Source organism: Grammomys surdaster, unplaced genomic scaffold (assembly GCF_004785775.1).
Source record: "Grammomys surdaster isolate TR1022 unplaced genomic scaffold, NIH_TR_1.0 166, whole genome shotgun sequence".
NCBI classification, from domain to species: Eukaryota; Metazoa; Chordata; class Mammalia; order Rodentia; family Muridae; genus Grammomys; species Grammomys surdaster.
Window position 1 is genome coordinate 13891308 of NW_021604614.1, and position 14702 is coordinate 13906009.

General features: G+C 41.9%; 1 protein-coding gene across 2 annotated transcripts in view; it reads left to right on the top strand.

Moving 5' to 3' along the window:
- The first annotated feature begins 122 nt into the window (after window positions 1-122).
- Atp2a2 (ATPase sarcoplasmic/endoplasmic reticulum Ca2+ transporting 2) overlaps window positions 123-14702 on the top strand; it is a 47521-nt gene continuing 32941 nt past the window's right edge. For both annotated transcript variants that reach the window (XR_003711259.1, XM_028765878.1), the window contains exons 1-5: window positions 123-779; window positions 1383-1400; window positions 1510-1592; window positions 10843-10947; window positions 13082-13220. Coding sequence is in view for 1 of the 2 variants with exons in the window: in XM_028765878.1 (XP_028621711.1) it covers window positions 662-779; window positions 1383-1400; window positions 1510-1592; window positions 10843-10947; window positions 13082-13220 (463 nt within the window). In the remaining variant the exon portion in view is untranslated. The remainder of the gene's footprint in view (window positions 780-1382; window positions 1401-1509; window positions 1593-10842; window positions 10948-13081; window positions 13221-14702) is intronic.

Genomic DNA, 14702 nt, shown 5'->3' on the forward strand with positions numbered 1-14702 from the left:
GGGCGCGCGGCGCGCGCGCGGGAGGGCGCCGGGGGAGGGGGCGGGGCCGCGCCGCCCGCGCCGCGCTGGGCTCTCTCGGCCAATGAGCGGCGTCCACATGCCGCGGCGGCGGCGAGAGGGGAGGCAGCGGCGGATAAATGCTATTAGAGCAGCCTCCGCGGAGCCGTCCCCGACGCCACCTCCCGTCTCCTCCGCCGCAGTTTCCTCCGCCGCTGTCGGGGGTGCAGAGCTGAGGGGCTTGGGCAGGCGCGCCGCGCTGCTCCTCTCCCGTCGCCCGCCTCGCTGTCCTCCGCCCCGAGGGCTCCGCTGGGCGCCCCTCCTCAGCCGCGCCGGGTCTCCTCAGCGCACCGCCGCGGCCTGCGCTGCCTGCGGCCGGCTGGCAGCCGAGGCGACGCACACTTGCGGCGGGGCGGGAGGCTCGCAGCCCCTCGGGTGGGCTCGGCGAGGCCCGGCCGCGTGCGGCGGTTTCTGGGGGAGGGGGCTCGGGTGATTCAGCGCCCGGTCAGGCGGAAGCGGCCGCCGCCGCGGAGGAGGAGAAAAAGGAGGGGACAGCTGTCCGCGCCCGGGCGCCCGCGGTGGCACGAGCCCGCGGCCCGAGTGCGAGGCGGAGGCGAGGAGGCCGCGGGGACGCGAGGCAAGGCCGGCCGGGGCCCCCGCAGCCATGGAGAACGCTCACACAAAGACCGTGGAGGAGGTGCTGGGCCACTTCGGCGTCAACGAGAGCACGGGGCTGAGCCTGGAGCAGGTCAAGAAGCTCAAGGAGAGATGGGGCTCCAACGGTAGGTGCGGGGCGCCGGGGCTGCAGCGGCGCGGCGCGGGCCCGAGCGCCAAGGAAGATGGCTGACCCGGCTCCACCTCGTGGGGCTCGGCTGGGCTGGGCGCCCGACGGCTGCGAGAGGCCCGGCGGTCCGCGCGCGGGTCCGGGCCATCGCCGACCTCTAGGGGTCTCGAGCCGGTGACCTTCCCGGCGCTCAGCAAGCAAGGAGGGGGGGAGGGAGGGAGGAGGCTCCTGCGGCTGGGCAGAGTCCCCCGCGGATTTACGAGGCGTCGTCGATGTTGTTGAGAAACCCTCCGACCGTTTCTTGTACTCCCCAAAGTTGCACATCTGGCAGAAGTGATGACCCAGCTGAAATGACTGCATGGTCCTGGAGGCCCGAGAGAGCTTACGAGCCGTCCCGAGGCCATTGATTACCAGGGCTGCATAATTTTCTCGGGGTATCAAAGTGGAGAGAGATCGTTGAACGTTCATATTATCTATAGCTGCCTTTGAGACAACGATGGTGGTGAATTTAGCAGTTTTTAGAAAAGCGCTAATAAAACGTCTTCATTTTTTCTCTCTGCTTTCCTCCTGACACGTTGCCTGTGGAATTTCGGCATTCTAGAATTACCGGCTGAAGAAGGTAAGTAATAGTAACGTGTCATTTTGGAGAGATGAAGTGTGTGCAGCCTAGGAGTGATTGATGTGGACAGTTGAAACAAATGCTATTTTTTTTTCTTCTTTTTTAACAGGAAAAACCTTGCTGGAACTTGTGATTGAGCAGTTTGAAGACTTACTAGTTAGAATTTTACTGCTGGCAGCATGTATATCTTTCGTAAGTATTTAAGAAGTTATTTTGTCTACCCCCTAAATGTTGACAGTATTTCGTTGATACACCAGAAAATAAATAATAGCCATTGAGTTTCCTAGTTTAAAACTAACAAAATAACCCAAGAATTAGAGGGGAAAATGCTAGAAGCTATTTTGTTTAGGTAATAGACACTTTTACAGTGCAATGAGAAATGGCCCCTGACTTTGTAGGGTCTCTGAAATTCTTGTGCCCTGCCAGTTTTTAGTATGAGAAAGTTTCTCATTGCAAGGCCTTTTCTGTTGGGGTTCTTCCATTTGTTATCATGTTGTCAGATCACACTAAGATGATGTTGGGCACTTTGTAAATAGAGCGTACAAAAGGAATATTCCAGTTGGTTTGCCTTCCTGGTAGTGGCAAGGTGACAGTTGTTCCTGACAGTGACAAGAATGATGACGGCAGTGATGGCACCACTGTTGACCAAATTTGGTCACTGACCTTTAGGGTGGCATCCAACCTGGACCCCTGTCTTGAGTGATTCCTAGACTGAGAGGACAAAGTTCAGTATTCTTGGTTCTAAATACTAAAGAGGGAATACAGGTAGAGGTGGGATTTTTTCTTTCTTTCTTTCTGGTTCTGTATGTGCTTGATCCACTGTGGTTGCTAAGACACGAGTGAAATGCAGAGACCTGCCTAAGAAACACTAAGAGAGGTGGCAGGGTATTTCTAGATAATTAACATTTTACTACAGTATTTTTTTCCCTGGACAGTGGACTTTAGTTTCTTTAAAATGGTGATAGTGGTATGCAGATGTTTTTAATCTTTATAACACACACCAATTTTTGTTCTTAGAACATTGTATTCTTATACTGTGACAGGAAGTGAAAATCATACAGTTCTTGTTTTAGGTTTCACAAAACTGATAACTGTATGGTGTCAATTATGTATTCACACATAAGTCTGACCCAGGGGTTCTGTGATCATGGCCTCTTTGAAAACATTAGCATAGAGGATTGTTTTAGAGAACTTACTGAGTTCAGGTAAAGGAAAGATTAATTTTTTTAGCTGTCTTTAAAATAAATATTGGTGGCAAAGGTGACCTTTAGGGGCAATTGTGTACATAAATTTTGTCCTGAAACTTTAGTTTGTCATGGTATCTAAGTGTCGTGGCCATTTCTAGTTCAGTTCTTAAAAATCTTACCTGTGGTTTTTATAGAATAAAATTTAGACTCCTGTAGCAAACCATTCAGCATACCACTGAGTCATTTACTCTGTACTTCTTACATATAATATCTTTTTATGATTAATTTTTTAAAAATTCTGTCCAATAAGTGGTCGTTTTATTCGTAAACAAGGTAAGTGGGGTTGATTATAGTTTGAGCGTGTTGCCATGTGCTAAAATAAATTATATATTTGGGGGTTGTTTAAGGTTTGTATTTATGCAGGCTACATAATTCTGGAAATCTCTGCTTTGGCAGTGATGCTGGCATTCACTAAGGTCCGTCGAGGACTTAGAATTAGAAATTAACTAGGTGATGTATAAAAGCTGCAGGCAAAATGCTTTCTTACTGGTTCCTTTCCTGTCATGTGAAGCAGTCTTAGAGATGGACAGGTGAGCCCGTGAAGTGTGCCGAGTTACTTGCTGTTAGATTTCAGAGGGATTCAAACCGTGAGAGAATACGCTGATTTTTTTATCAAGCAGAATTAATGATTATAGATATATTTTACTTTGGAATAATTAGGAATTTATTATTTCTAATTTCCAATTTCAAGTGCTTAACATTTTTTGTGATAGAAGACATTGCCTGTTGGTGCTATGTTGGTACTTGAAATGAGTTCATTTTCAATAATTACTTGGAATTCTTGTTCAGGAAATGAACTGCTACATTTTTATGATACTAGTTATTAAATGACTAAAGAATAAGTGTTTAGGAAGTGCTTTTTATAGAATTCACTTAATTTGCTTTGGTTTATTTGATCAAGATTGTGGATAGATTAAGATACTCTTCAGAGGCTGCTCTAACTGTACTAGCTCTGACTTTTAATGCTTAAGTCTATATTAAAACCTTTAAAAATAAATAAACCCCAAGGTTGCTTTATTTTAAAAGAAAAAGTTCAGGAAGCTGAGGTATCAGTACAGCCTGGGCTAGAGTAAGGCCATATCTCAAAAACTACAAAAATGGAAAAAAGAAAAATTGTGCTCTAGAAGGTGGGTTTTGTTGATGTTCTTCATGGAGGGTTGATAGTGCTGTATGGTACTTGATCTGTTCTTTCCTTATTTCTTTTTATTTCTGTTAACTGCCTATATATGTATGTGCAATGTATGAGTATACTTGTTCAGGTCTGTGGGTGTACTTGTGTGTGAATGTGTGGGGCAGAGGGCAGAAGTTGACATCAGGCTCCTTGCTTAATAATTCTCACCTTACATACTGAGGCAGGGTTGCTGGATTAAACCCAGAGCTCACTGATTCAGCTAGTTTAGGTAGCCAGCTTGCCTCTGCCTCCTGAATGCTGCGATTACAGCCAGCCTACCATGGCTTGCTGGCCTTTATGCGAATACCTGAGATTTAAACTCAAGACCTTAAACTTCTATTGTAAACACTGCCTGCCGTGCCATCTTTCAGTCCCTTTTGTTTTGTTTTTGTGTTTGTTTTTTGAGACAGGGGTTCTCTGTGTAGTCTTGGCTGTCCTTGAACTCTAGACCAGGCTGCCTCCCAAGTACTGGGATTAAAGGCATGCATCTTAATTAACTATATCTTAGACTGGTCTCAAGCTCACTGTGTACAGCCCAGTCTTACTCGATCCTCTCTTGCCTTACTTAGCCTCTTAGATGCCAGGATTACAGGCTTGTTCCATCAACGTCAGCTTTTTATTTTCATAGTTTACAAGTAAGAGCCTGACTTATTTGTGATAGTATATTCTTACCGGCATAAGAAAATCACGGTCGAATACTCAGGTTCTTTTGTAGAAGTGAATAGGCAGTTCTCATAAATCATCAGATTCTCCTCAGGTTAGAAAGATATTAATGATTTATTTCAAATATCAGATTAGTAAACCGTTAACTACAGTTAATGTTTTGCTCTAGCCAAAAAAAAAGAAAAGAAACCGCATTAATGTTTTACACTGTGGCCTATGGAGACAGTTTAATTTTTAGTATCCACTAAAATTGCTTCTTTTAAAAAGGTCAATTCAAATATGGTAGTGCATGCCTGTAATTTTAATTAGTGTTTGGATGCTAAGTAGGTGGGTTAGGAGTTGAAGGCCGTCCTTGGGTATACAGTGAGTTTGAGGTCCACCTGCTGGTATGTAACCACTGTCTCTGCAAATGCATCTCCCTTTGCACATGGGTTAATTTGACACCATTCACTATTTTTGTTTCATTTGGGTTTCTGCGAATGGTTGCCTAACTGGAATGCCTGCCCACTCGTCCTCTCCCCAATTGAACACTTGACATACACACTAGGGACAACAGGGAACATGGGGGTCTGTTGCCTTGAATGGTATTTTTCAGCAAAGGGGCTGTGATAAAGGAGTTGGTATAGGGAAGAGAAGTGCTGGCTTTTAGGGGGTGGTTGTGTAACATCACAAGATTACCTTTGAGTAAAGATCTGAAGGAGAGGTCAGTGTCACTTAGGGCTATGTTGGCATTAGCTGATCCCTCTAGACAATAGTGGTACCAATGATGAAAATCTGCAAAGTTTCTTTACTCATTGTGCCAATTCCTATTTTACACTACTTAGATTGACTCTAAAATACTTTTTTTTTGTTGTATTTTTAAGACAGGGTCTGTCTTTGTAGTTCTGGCTATCCTGGAGACCAGGACTATATAGACTATGCAGGCCTTAAACTCAAGAGATCCTCTTGCCACTATTGTGTCGTATGTATCTTCAGTACCTTAAATATAGGAATGAATTTGTTTCTAGGATTTTGAGACATTGATGAAATAGGCTATCTAGTTTTACTTTGCTGGTTTCAATGATCTTCTGAAAGCATTTGATAGTGCATTTTGTGGTGATTGAAATTTTTAAATTTTCTTGTGAGTGAGTTCCAGGACAGCCAGGGCTATCCAAAGAAACCCTATCTTGAGAAACCAAAAAAGAAAAAAAAAAAAAAAAACAAGAGGAAGCATTAATGTTTTCCTCACTTTCCTACTATAGGGATATACTCCAGGGCTGTGATCTCTTGCACTAGCCTCTTGTGTGCTGGGATCATAGGTGTGTATTGCCAATGCTTAGCTCTTTGAAGTGTTTTACAGAAGAAAATTAATTCTAATTCATTCATGTTAGGTTTTTTGGTTTTGTTGATTGGACTGAAGGAATTTTGTCACCCAAGATCTTAGCCAGTCATTTATTGATAATCTTTTGTGGTGTTTTTGTAAAGCCCTTAATTTCCATTTCTTTTTTTTTTTTTTTTTTTTTTTTTTTTTTTTGAGACAGAGTGTCTCTGAATAACAGCCCTGGCTGTCCTGGAACTCACTTTGTAGACCAGGCTGGCCTTGAACTTACAGAGCTCTGCCTGTTTCTACCATTAAAAGTCTTAATGTAAATTTTATTTACTGATTCAAAGTTTCTGAAGATACAAGGAAGATGAAAATAGCACTTTTGATCTTTCTTACCCTCTGCAGGTAATGCTGGCATTAAGCCTAGGCCCCTCACATGCGGTGCAATTACTCTCCCATTACACTATAGTCCAGCTTCTTTGCTTTCTGGGTAGTCTTGAGAGTTCAGCCTTAATTGAGTGTGGCGATACACGATTTTACTTCCAACACTCAGGAGGCAGAGGTAGTAGATGGATCTCTGGGAGTTCAAGGTCAACCTGCTCTATATAGGGAGCTCCAAGCCAGCCAGCTGAGGATATGAAGACGCTTGTCTGGAAAAGAAAGAAGGAAGGAAGGAAGAAAAGCTCAGCCCATAATCCTGTCATATGATGATGACCCTCCCTCCCATGTATATAGCAGAACATGGCCTTTTTTGTGTTAGAACAAAATTTGCTTTATTCCTATTAGGAGTTAGTAGTGTCAGCCAGGTTAAGACATACACTTGTAATACCAGTCTTGAGAAAGGTAGTGTAGGAAGACTAGTTCACGTTGGAAGTCAGCATGTCCAGCAAAAACAGGATAGTTAGGGGGTCTGAAGAGATGGCTTAGTGGCTAAGAGTACTTGCTACACTTGTAGAAGACTTGGATTTAGTTCCCAGAACCTTCATCAGGTGACTCAAGCCATCTGTAACTCCAGTTCCAGGGTGTCTGACACTTTTTTGGATTCTGTGGATACCAGCAGACAGGATGTGCATATACATATTCTCGGGCACACACACATACACACACAAAAAAAAACTTTAAAAAAAAATATATGGGCATTAGTAGTGCCGTAGTGCCATTTCTTGTGAGTTTGGATGGAACCCAAGACCCTCACATCTTTTAGGAAAGTGCTGTCCCACTGAGTTAGACACTAATCCAGAGACTGATCTGTAAATGAATGCCGGTAGAAAGAGCTCTCCTACACTGCTTCAGCTTAAAATGTAGTGAGGAGTGACTTGGAATAGGGTTGGCATGTTTAAACCTTTGAATTTACTGCAGGGAAAAGGTGCTGCTACTGTAACAATACAGAGTTTAGAGGGAAGAAGAAACAATGTCTTTGCCTAAAATTACACTTTGCTCTTTTTCTTTTAGTCAGCGGTGGAGTGTTGGTTACTTTGTTTACTCATAGACTCTCGCCTAGGGCTTTGTGTTTAGCTCTGTCAGCTCTTGTTTCATTGTTTCCCCCTTGTCCAGTATTACATACTGAGCATCATCTAGACACCAGAGCATCTTCCAAGCCCTTAGGGATGCAGCTGTAAACAAAGGCCGGATAAAGAGAATCCTTGATGTTCAACCTAGTCTCAAACAATTTTTTTAGACATATTTCCCCTTTTGTGTAAATCTATTTTCTTTAACTTAGGAAAACCCATAATTATCACTAAACTGACCAAACCATAAGAGAGCATCTGTTCAGTTTCCTTACACCTTTTCCTTCCCCATCAGTCATTTGTCAGGACTCTTTTCCCATCTTTATAACCTGATAGGATTTCTTATCAATAGAGCAAATCATGAGACACCGAAAGGCACAATCTGAGCATAGATTTGTTTTTAGCAGTTAAATGTGATTGATCTTCAATTTGAGGTATAGGATTTGAGTTTCTGGGTTATTTAATATTTTACAATAGGCTTAATCTTGAAGAACTTTTTAGATTATGTGCATTTATGTGTGTTTGTGTGACTGTACGTCACATGTGTGGGTCCCCTCTGGAGGCAGGAAGAGGGTTCTTGATCCCCTGATGCTGGAGTTACTGGCAACTGTAAGCTGAACTGGAGCCCTGGAAGAGCAGCAAATAGCTCTTAGCCACTGCGCTGCCTCTTCAGCCTCAGTTTTGTTTTTGTTTTAATAAAGCATTCAAGAAACTGCTATGGAAACCCCCTTATCCCTTGTACTGGAGACTGACCCCAGGGTCTAGCGTATGTTAAGCAAGGTCTCTAGCCACTGAACTATCTTGCCACCTCTGAGTGGATGGTCCTTAAACTTTAAATAGGTTTGGATTCCATTCTTAGCAGATTTGGCCACTAGTTTCTCACTCAACAATAATTAGTATATCTGTAGAACCTGAGTGTGGGTAGCCTATGTTTTCTCTTCAGCAGGACACAGGGAAGGCAAATTTAGTGCACCAATTAAATTAAGAATCTTGCATTTGATAAATATTAGTCATGAGAACGCTGCACATCTCTTGACTGCTAAAGGTTTGCGTTACTCTAGTAATTCTGACACTGCTCACCCTTTCCTTCGCCCCAGCTGTTAAGGGATAGTGCCCTAAGTTGTCCCCAGGATTGGCTGCCAAGAAGGAAAGTCATACCGACTTTAACAAGGTGTGAAGCTTATCTTAGAGTCACTAATGCCTCACTGACCTTTGGGAAAGGCCCTAGCCACTTACGAAGTTGAGCAATTTTTCTTCTTTAAGAGCTAATTAAATTTCTTATTCTGATATGTTCTCCTTGGCAAATGTTTGGAAGGCTGTATCAGCAGCTGTGATCCTGCATCTATCAAAATTTATAACTTCCTAGAGAAGTTTTCATTTTGGCAGAGATCCTGGCCTTAATGCTGGGAATGCCCTGTTAAAGCTTGTGGTTGTGTTTATCACATCCATTCTGGTTTCCTCCTGCCCTGCTTGTCAATGGGAATTGACATATGTCAGAGCCTGGGTACTTCTTCTTTAGTTTTTTCTTTGATATGATTCGTTGCTAGTTCAATGTTATTCCTCTTTAGAGTTTTAATTACCTTTTGGTAATTTGCAATTTGTGGGTTTTTTTGTTTGTTTGTTTGCTTGTTTTTTGTTGTTTTGTTTTTTGGTTTTTTGAGACAGAGTTTTTCTGTATAGCCCTGGATGTCCTGGAACTCACTCTGTGGACCAGGCTGTCCTGGAACTCAGAAATCCCCCTGCCTCTGCCTCCCAAGTTTTGGGATCAAAGGCGTGCGCCACCACTGCCTGGCTTGTTTTGTTTTTTAAAAACTTCATTGAGAATAAATACTATGTCGGCTCACTTAATCTTATTAATTTTACTTATAACACAGGGTTTATATATACGTGCGTGTGTGTATGTGTGTATATATAAATAAAATGTTTACACACACACATTATGTTTGTTTGGAGACGGGTCTCTTTATTATGCCCTGGAACTCGCCTTGTAGACCAGGCTGGCCTTCAACTCAGATCCACCAGTCACTGCCTCCTGAGATCTAGGATTAAATGGCGGCGGGGGGGGGGGGCCCCCCAGGTCTATACAGAGGTCACATAACTTACGAAATTGGTTCTCTCCTCCCACTTTTATGTGGGTTCCAGGGATTGAATTCAGGTTGTCAAGCTTGTAGAGTGTCTTTACCTGATCAGCCATATTGCTAGCTCCTAGATAATCTTTTAAAGAAAAGGTCTTTATTGTGAAATGCATTCATTTTAAGAGATTCAGCCTCCTCCCACATGCAGAGCAAAGCCCGCCTCTCAGATTCAGTCATTCAGATTGAGAGGCTTCTAATCAAATCGCCACTGACATTTGTCAGGGCTTGGCTCTGGAAAATGAGAGGAAGCTTGTGTGCATATGTCACATGGACATTGTCATATGGAGGTCAAAGGACAACTTTGAGGAGTCAGCGAGTTTGAGGATTGAACTCAGATCATCAGACTTGGATATCAAGTGCTTTTACCCACTCTACCTTCTCACTTGCCTTCCTGGTTAACTTTTAACTCATTTAATTGGCAGTTCTCACCCCTTTTAACAGGGGTCATCTAAGACCATCAGAAAACACAGGTATTTACGTTACGGTTCATAACAGAAGCAAAATTACAATTATGAAGTAGCAGTGAGAGTAATCTTATGGTTGGTCACCACAACATGAGGAACTGTATTAAAGAGTCGCGGCATTAGGAGGGTTGAGAACCACTGCCTTAGATGTTCTTAACTTAATTCATTCACTGTGTTCTCTTTATCATCTTCATAGTATCTTGGCTATTATAGCTGGTTGGGGTAAGGATGTTGCCTCAAGCTGGCAATTGGCAATCATTCTGTCTTGCCCTCCTAGCATAGGTTAGGTCAGGTAGGGTTTTGTTTTGTTTTTTTAAAAAAGAAGGTTGTATTTGAGAGGCAGAGGCAGGCGGATCTCTGAGTTCGAGAGTTCGAGGCTAGCCTGGTCTACAGAGTGAGTTCCAGGACAGCCAGGGCTACACAGAGAAACCCTGTCTCGAGCCCCCCCCCCCCAAAAAAAAAGGTTGTGTGTGTGAGATGTGAACATTAACTAAATCAGTGTGGGTGTAGGTGTTTACCTGTTCACCTTTTATTGTATTAAAATCAGGATTTTTAAGTTTTATTTATTTGAAATATTTATCTATGAGGTGAATGAGATTCTTTCCACCAAAACAAACAAAACCCCACTATTTGTGCTTTAGAGTGCAGTGAATAAAAAAAACCTAAGTCTTAATAAGAATTATTAAGAAGTTAAGTAATCTTAACTCAGGTAAGAAAAGGATATATGTACATGTGTATATATGTATATATATGTATATATATATATTATATGTACATATATATATCAATTGTTTCTGTTAGTACATTTTTGCCTTATTTTTAAGATGTAAGAACAAGGGTTTTGTGGTTTTTTTTCTATAATAACTTCCATAATGCGAACTCCTTTTATTATGAAAGTACCTAAGTCTAAAAGCACATAAGCAGGTCTAACATGTGCCATTTTTCTTTTAGGTTTTGGCTTGGTTCGAAGAAGGGGAAGAAACGATTACAGCCTTTGTAGAACCTTTTGTAATTCTGCTTATATTGGTAGCCAATGCAATTGTGGGTGTATGGCAGGTAAGCAAAGAATTTCTGCAGCAGTGTTAAGTGTTACATTGTAGTAATCTGGTCATTTTTCTAAACATTAGCTTTTTTTTTTTTTTTTAAGGTTTATGTATGTGAGTACACTGTAGGTGTCGGGACACACCAGAAGAGGGCATTGGATCCATTACAGATGGTTGTGAGCCACCATGTGGTTGCTGGGAATTGAACCCAGGACCTCTGGAAGAGCAGTCAGTGCTCTTAACCACTGAGCCATCTCTCCAGCCCATTGTTTTGTTTTGTTTTTTTTTAAGGCAAGGTCAGCCCTTGATGTCCTGGAACTATATATAGACCAGGGTGGCCTGGAACTCACAGAGAAGCCAGGTGTGGTGATGCTGGCCTTTTAATCCCACTCAGTACTTGGGAGGCAGAGACTGGTGATCTCTGTGAGTTCGAGGCCAGCTTGGTCTACAGAACAAGTTCCAGGACAGCCAGAGCTACACTGTCTCAAAAGAGGGGGGAGGGTGTGTGTCTGTGTGTGTGTAGGGGAGTAGGGAGCTGAACAAAAAAGAAGCTGAGAATGAATGTGGATGAGAGGTGGGGTGGTAGGTCTTCCCTTGTAGTATAGCACTGAGGAGCTGGAGGCAGGATCTTTTGAGACTAGACTGGGCAACAATAGGAAGACCCCATTTTCAAAAAAGAAAGTTGATAATGGAAAGCTACAGAAAGCCAAAGAATGTGAAGACTATAATCTGCTTTTATATTTCATGATGATTTTGAGGACAAACATCATGAAAATGTCTTTTATTTTTCTTAGATTGCAGAGTAGGGAGGAGGCTATAAGAATTCTTAGAACCTAATTTGTTTTCAATTTCTTTCCATTACACAGGCTTTGCCTGCACACAAGCTGAAAGCTTATTTACTATAGAACAGAAATTGTGTCTTTCAAAATTGCTCTACAGGGATCTACCTCAAAAATGTTTTGCCTTTTGCTTAGAGTTTGAGAAGACATTTAGACTAATGTTTCACATTATTTTCAAGTTAGTTTCCCATCCCTACCCCCCTACCCCATTTCAGGATTTTGGTGTCCTTTTAGAACTGAAGTAGAATGCTTGACATTCTTTAGTTGATTTTTTAAAAAAATATTTATATATTTTTGGTAATAGCATTTTAGCCCAGGTTAGCTGCAAACTCAAGAAAGACCCTTCTGTGTCAGCCTTCCTGGTATTTGGCATTACAGGGGATCGATCGCTGGGCCACTCAGATTACCATCAGGCATACTTCACAAGCAGTCCTGGGGTGGGTGACTTGTCTGTTACTCCAGTTCTCAGGAGGGGCAGGCAGAAAGAACATTTTGCTGGCCTCTTGTTATAATGCCCCCACTCCATTTCCTCCCATGTTACAAATTTTGAGGCAGGATAGTGGCTAGGCATAGCTGTGTCATCAGAGTGTTTGGTAGGTTTTGTTATTGTTGGGCTTTTTTTTTTTGGTTCTTCAGTACAGAGTTTCTCTGTGTAGTCTTGGTTGTCCTGAAACTCACTCTGTAGACCACACTGCCTCAAACTCTAATGTGTTTTGTTTTTGAGGAAGTAGCTCATAATGTAGCCCAGGGTGGTCTCCACCCCATAGTTCTCCTTCCTGCCTCAGACTCCAAACAGCAAGGACTACAGGTTTGCATTGCCACATCATATCTATTTTATTTTTGAGACAGGGCCTCACTACATAATTCTGGTAGGCTAGAACTCACAAAGGACCAATTGCCTCTGCCTCCTATACTGGGTTAAATGAAAGCTATGTATCACCTTGTTTAGCCTAGCTTTTTACTGTATAAATAAGTTTGTAAATGTTTCTATTAAAATGCCAATTGTTGGGGGCTGAGAGATGGCTCAGTGGTTAAGAGCACTGGCTGCTCTTCAGAGGTCCCGAGTTCTATTCCCAGCACTTATGTGGGTGATTCACAACCATCTATACTGGGACCCAATGCCCTCTTCTGGTATCTGAAGACAGAGTACTCATATATAAAATAAATAATTTTTAAAAAATGCCAGTTGTTTTAGTGCAGGTGTCATTAATATGCTTTTTAATATTAAGATTGTAAATTTTAATTTCTAATCTAGAAATATTTAAACCAAGCAGGCTGGTTTACCATACTTGGTTTTTCTTTATACAGGAAAGAAATGCTGAAAATGCAATAGAAGCGCTTAAGGAGTATGAGCCTGAGATGGGCAAAGTGTACCGGCAGGACAGGAAGAGCGTGCAGCGGATTAAAGCCAAGGACATCGTTCCTGGGGACATCGTGGAAATCGCTGGTGAGTTGAGTACATTTTTATTTATTCCTATATTATATAGTTAAGGTTCTTTCCTCAAGGTTCAAAATTATATTTAGCTTCTTGTCTTTAAAGATTATTGTTTTGTTTTTTAAAATTTTATGCATATGGGTTATTTGCCTGCTCAGGACTGTCTGCACTGCACATATGCCCGGTGGTGCCTACAGAGTCCAAAAGAGGGCATTGGATTCTTTGGAACGGGAGTAAGCTGACATGTGGGTGCTGGGATTTGAACTTTGGTCTACTTCAAGAGCAGTCAGTGCTCTTATCCACTGAGCCATCTCTCTAGTCCTGTTTTTTTTTCATAATTATATTTAAAATTAAAATTTTTTAACAAGCAGGTCTTTAATTCTTGTGCCTTCTCCATACCTTTCCACTCTGTATTCCTCCCTCCCCCCCCTTCCCCCCCCTTAATTTTATTTGTTTTTTTTTTTTTTTTTTTTCATGTGCTTAGTCTGCATGTTCGTCTGTGTGAGGGAGTTGGATCCACTGAAACTTTAGTTACAGATGTTGTGAGCTGCCATGTAGGTGCTGGGAATTGAACCCTGGTTCTAGAAGAGCTACCAGTGCCCTTAACCACTGAGCAGTCTCCCTAGCTGCCTCCATTTTCTTTTTATATATGTATATATATTTTGTTGGGCTTTTTTTGCTGCTGTTTGTTTCATTTGTTTTTGGAGACAGAGTTTTGTGGTAGACCAGGCTGGACTTGAACTCAAAGATCCACCTGACTCTGCCTCCCGAGTGTTGGAATTAAAGACATTTTTAACATTTAAAAAAATTGGAAAGTTAAATATTCAAAAACCTAAATTAAAAAAAATAAAAAAGATGAACTTTAAAATTTGAATAAATACAGTTAGCAGTCATTCCCTACATTTAAGGTTATGTTTGTTTGACCTGTTTCTGAATCCTTCATGGGCAGTGCTAACACCCTGCTAGTTGTGAAAGCATGAGCTTGTGTCTTGGATTTTGATCATTCTAAGAGGTCCAGAACAGAGATAACTAGTCTTTTTCATAGATAATTTTTTTAAACTTCTTGTACTCCTTTCTTTCTAGGCATGTCCTAAGTATTCTGTAATGCTGACCAAAACATGAAATCACAAGTATGGGGTAGATGCAGCTAATAAACACCTTTATCATAAAACTTTCTCTGCAGGACAGATCGTAGATGTATTTAGGAATAGGCACTCAAGTGAATGGATATTTTGAGAACCATACAAATGTTTGGTTAATAGCCACCAGCCACTCATAAATGTCCTGTTCACCCTCTCTAGTTGAGGGAAACTAATCACTGTAGTTTCTAAGTAAAGTATATCCATGTTAAAGATATATATGATATGTACGTAAGTCACATTTCAATTTGTTGGTGGCTCAGGTCACTATTTTTTAGCATCTTAGTGATACATGGTTGACATGCCATACAACCTTCTCTTCCACATTACGAAGTTTTAACCTGTTCACAGAGTT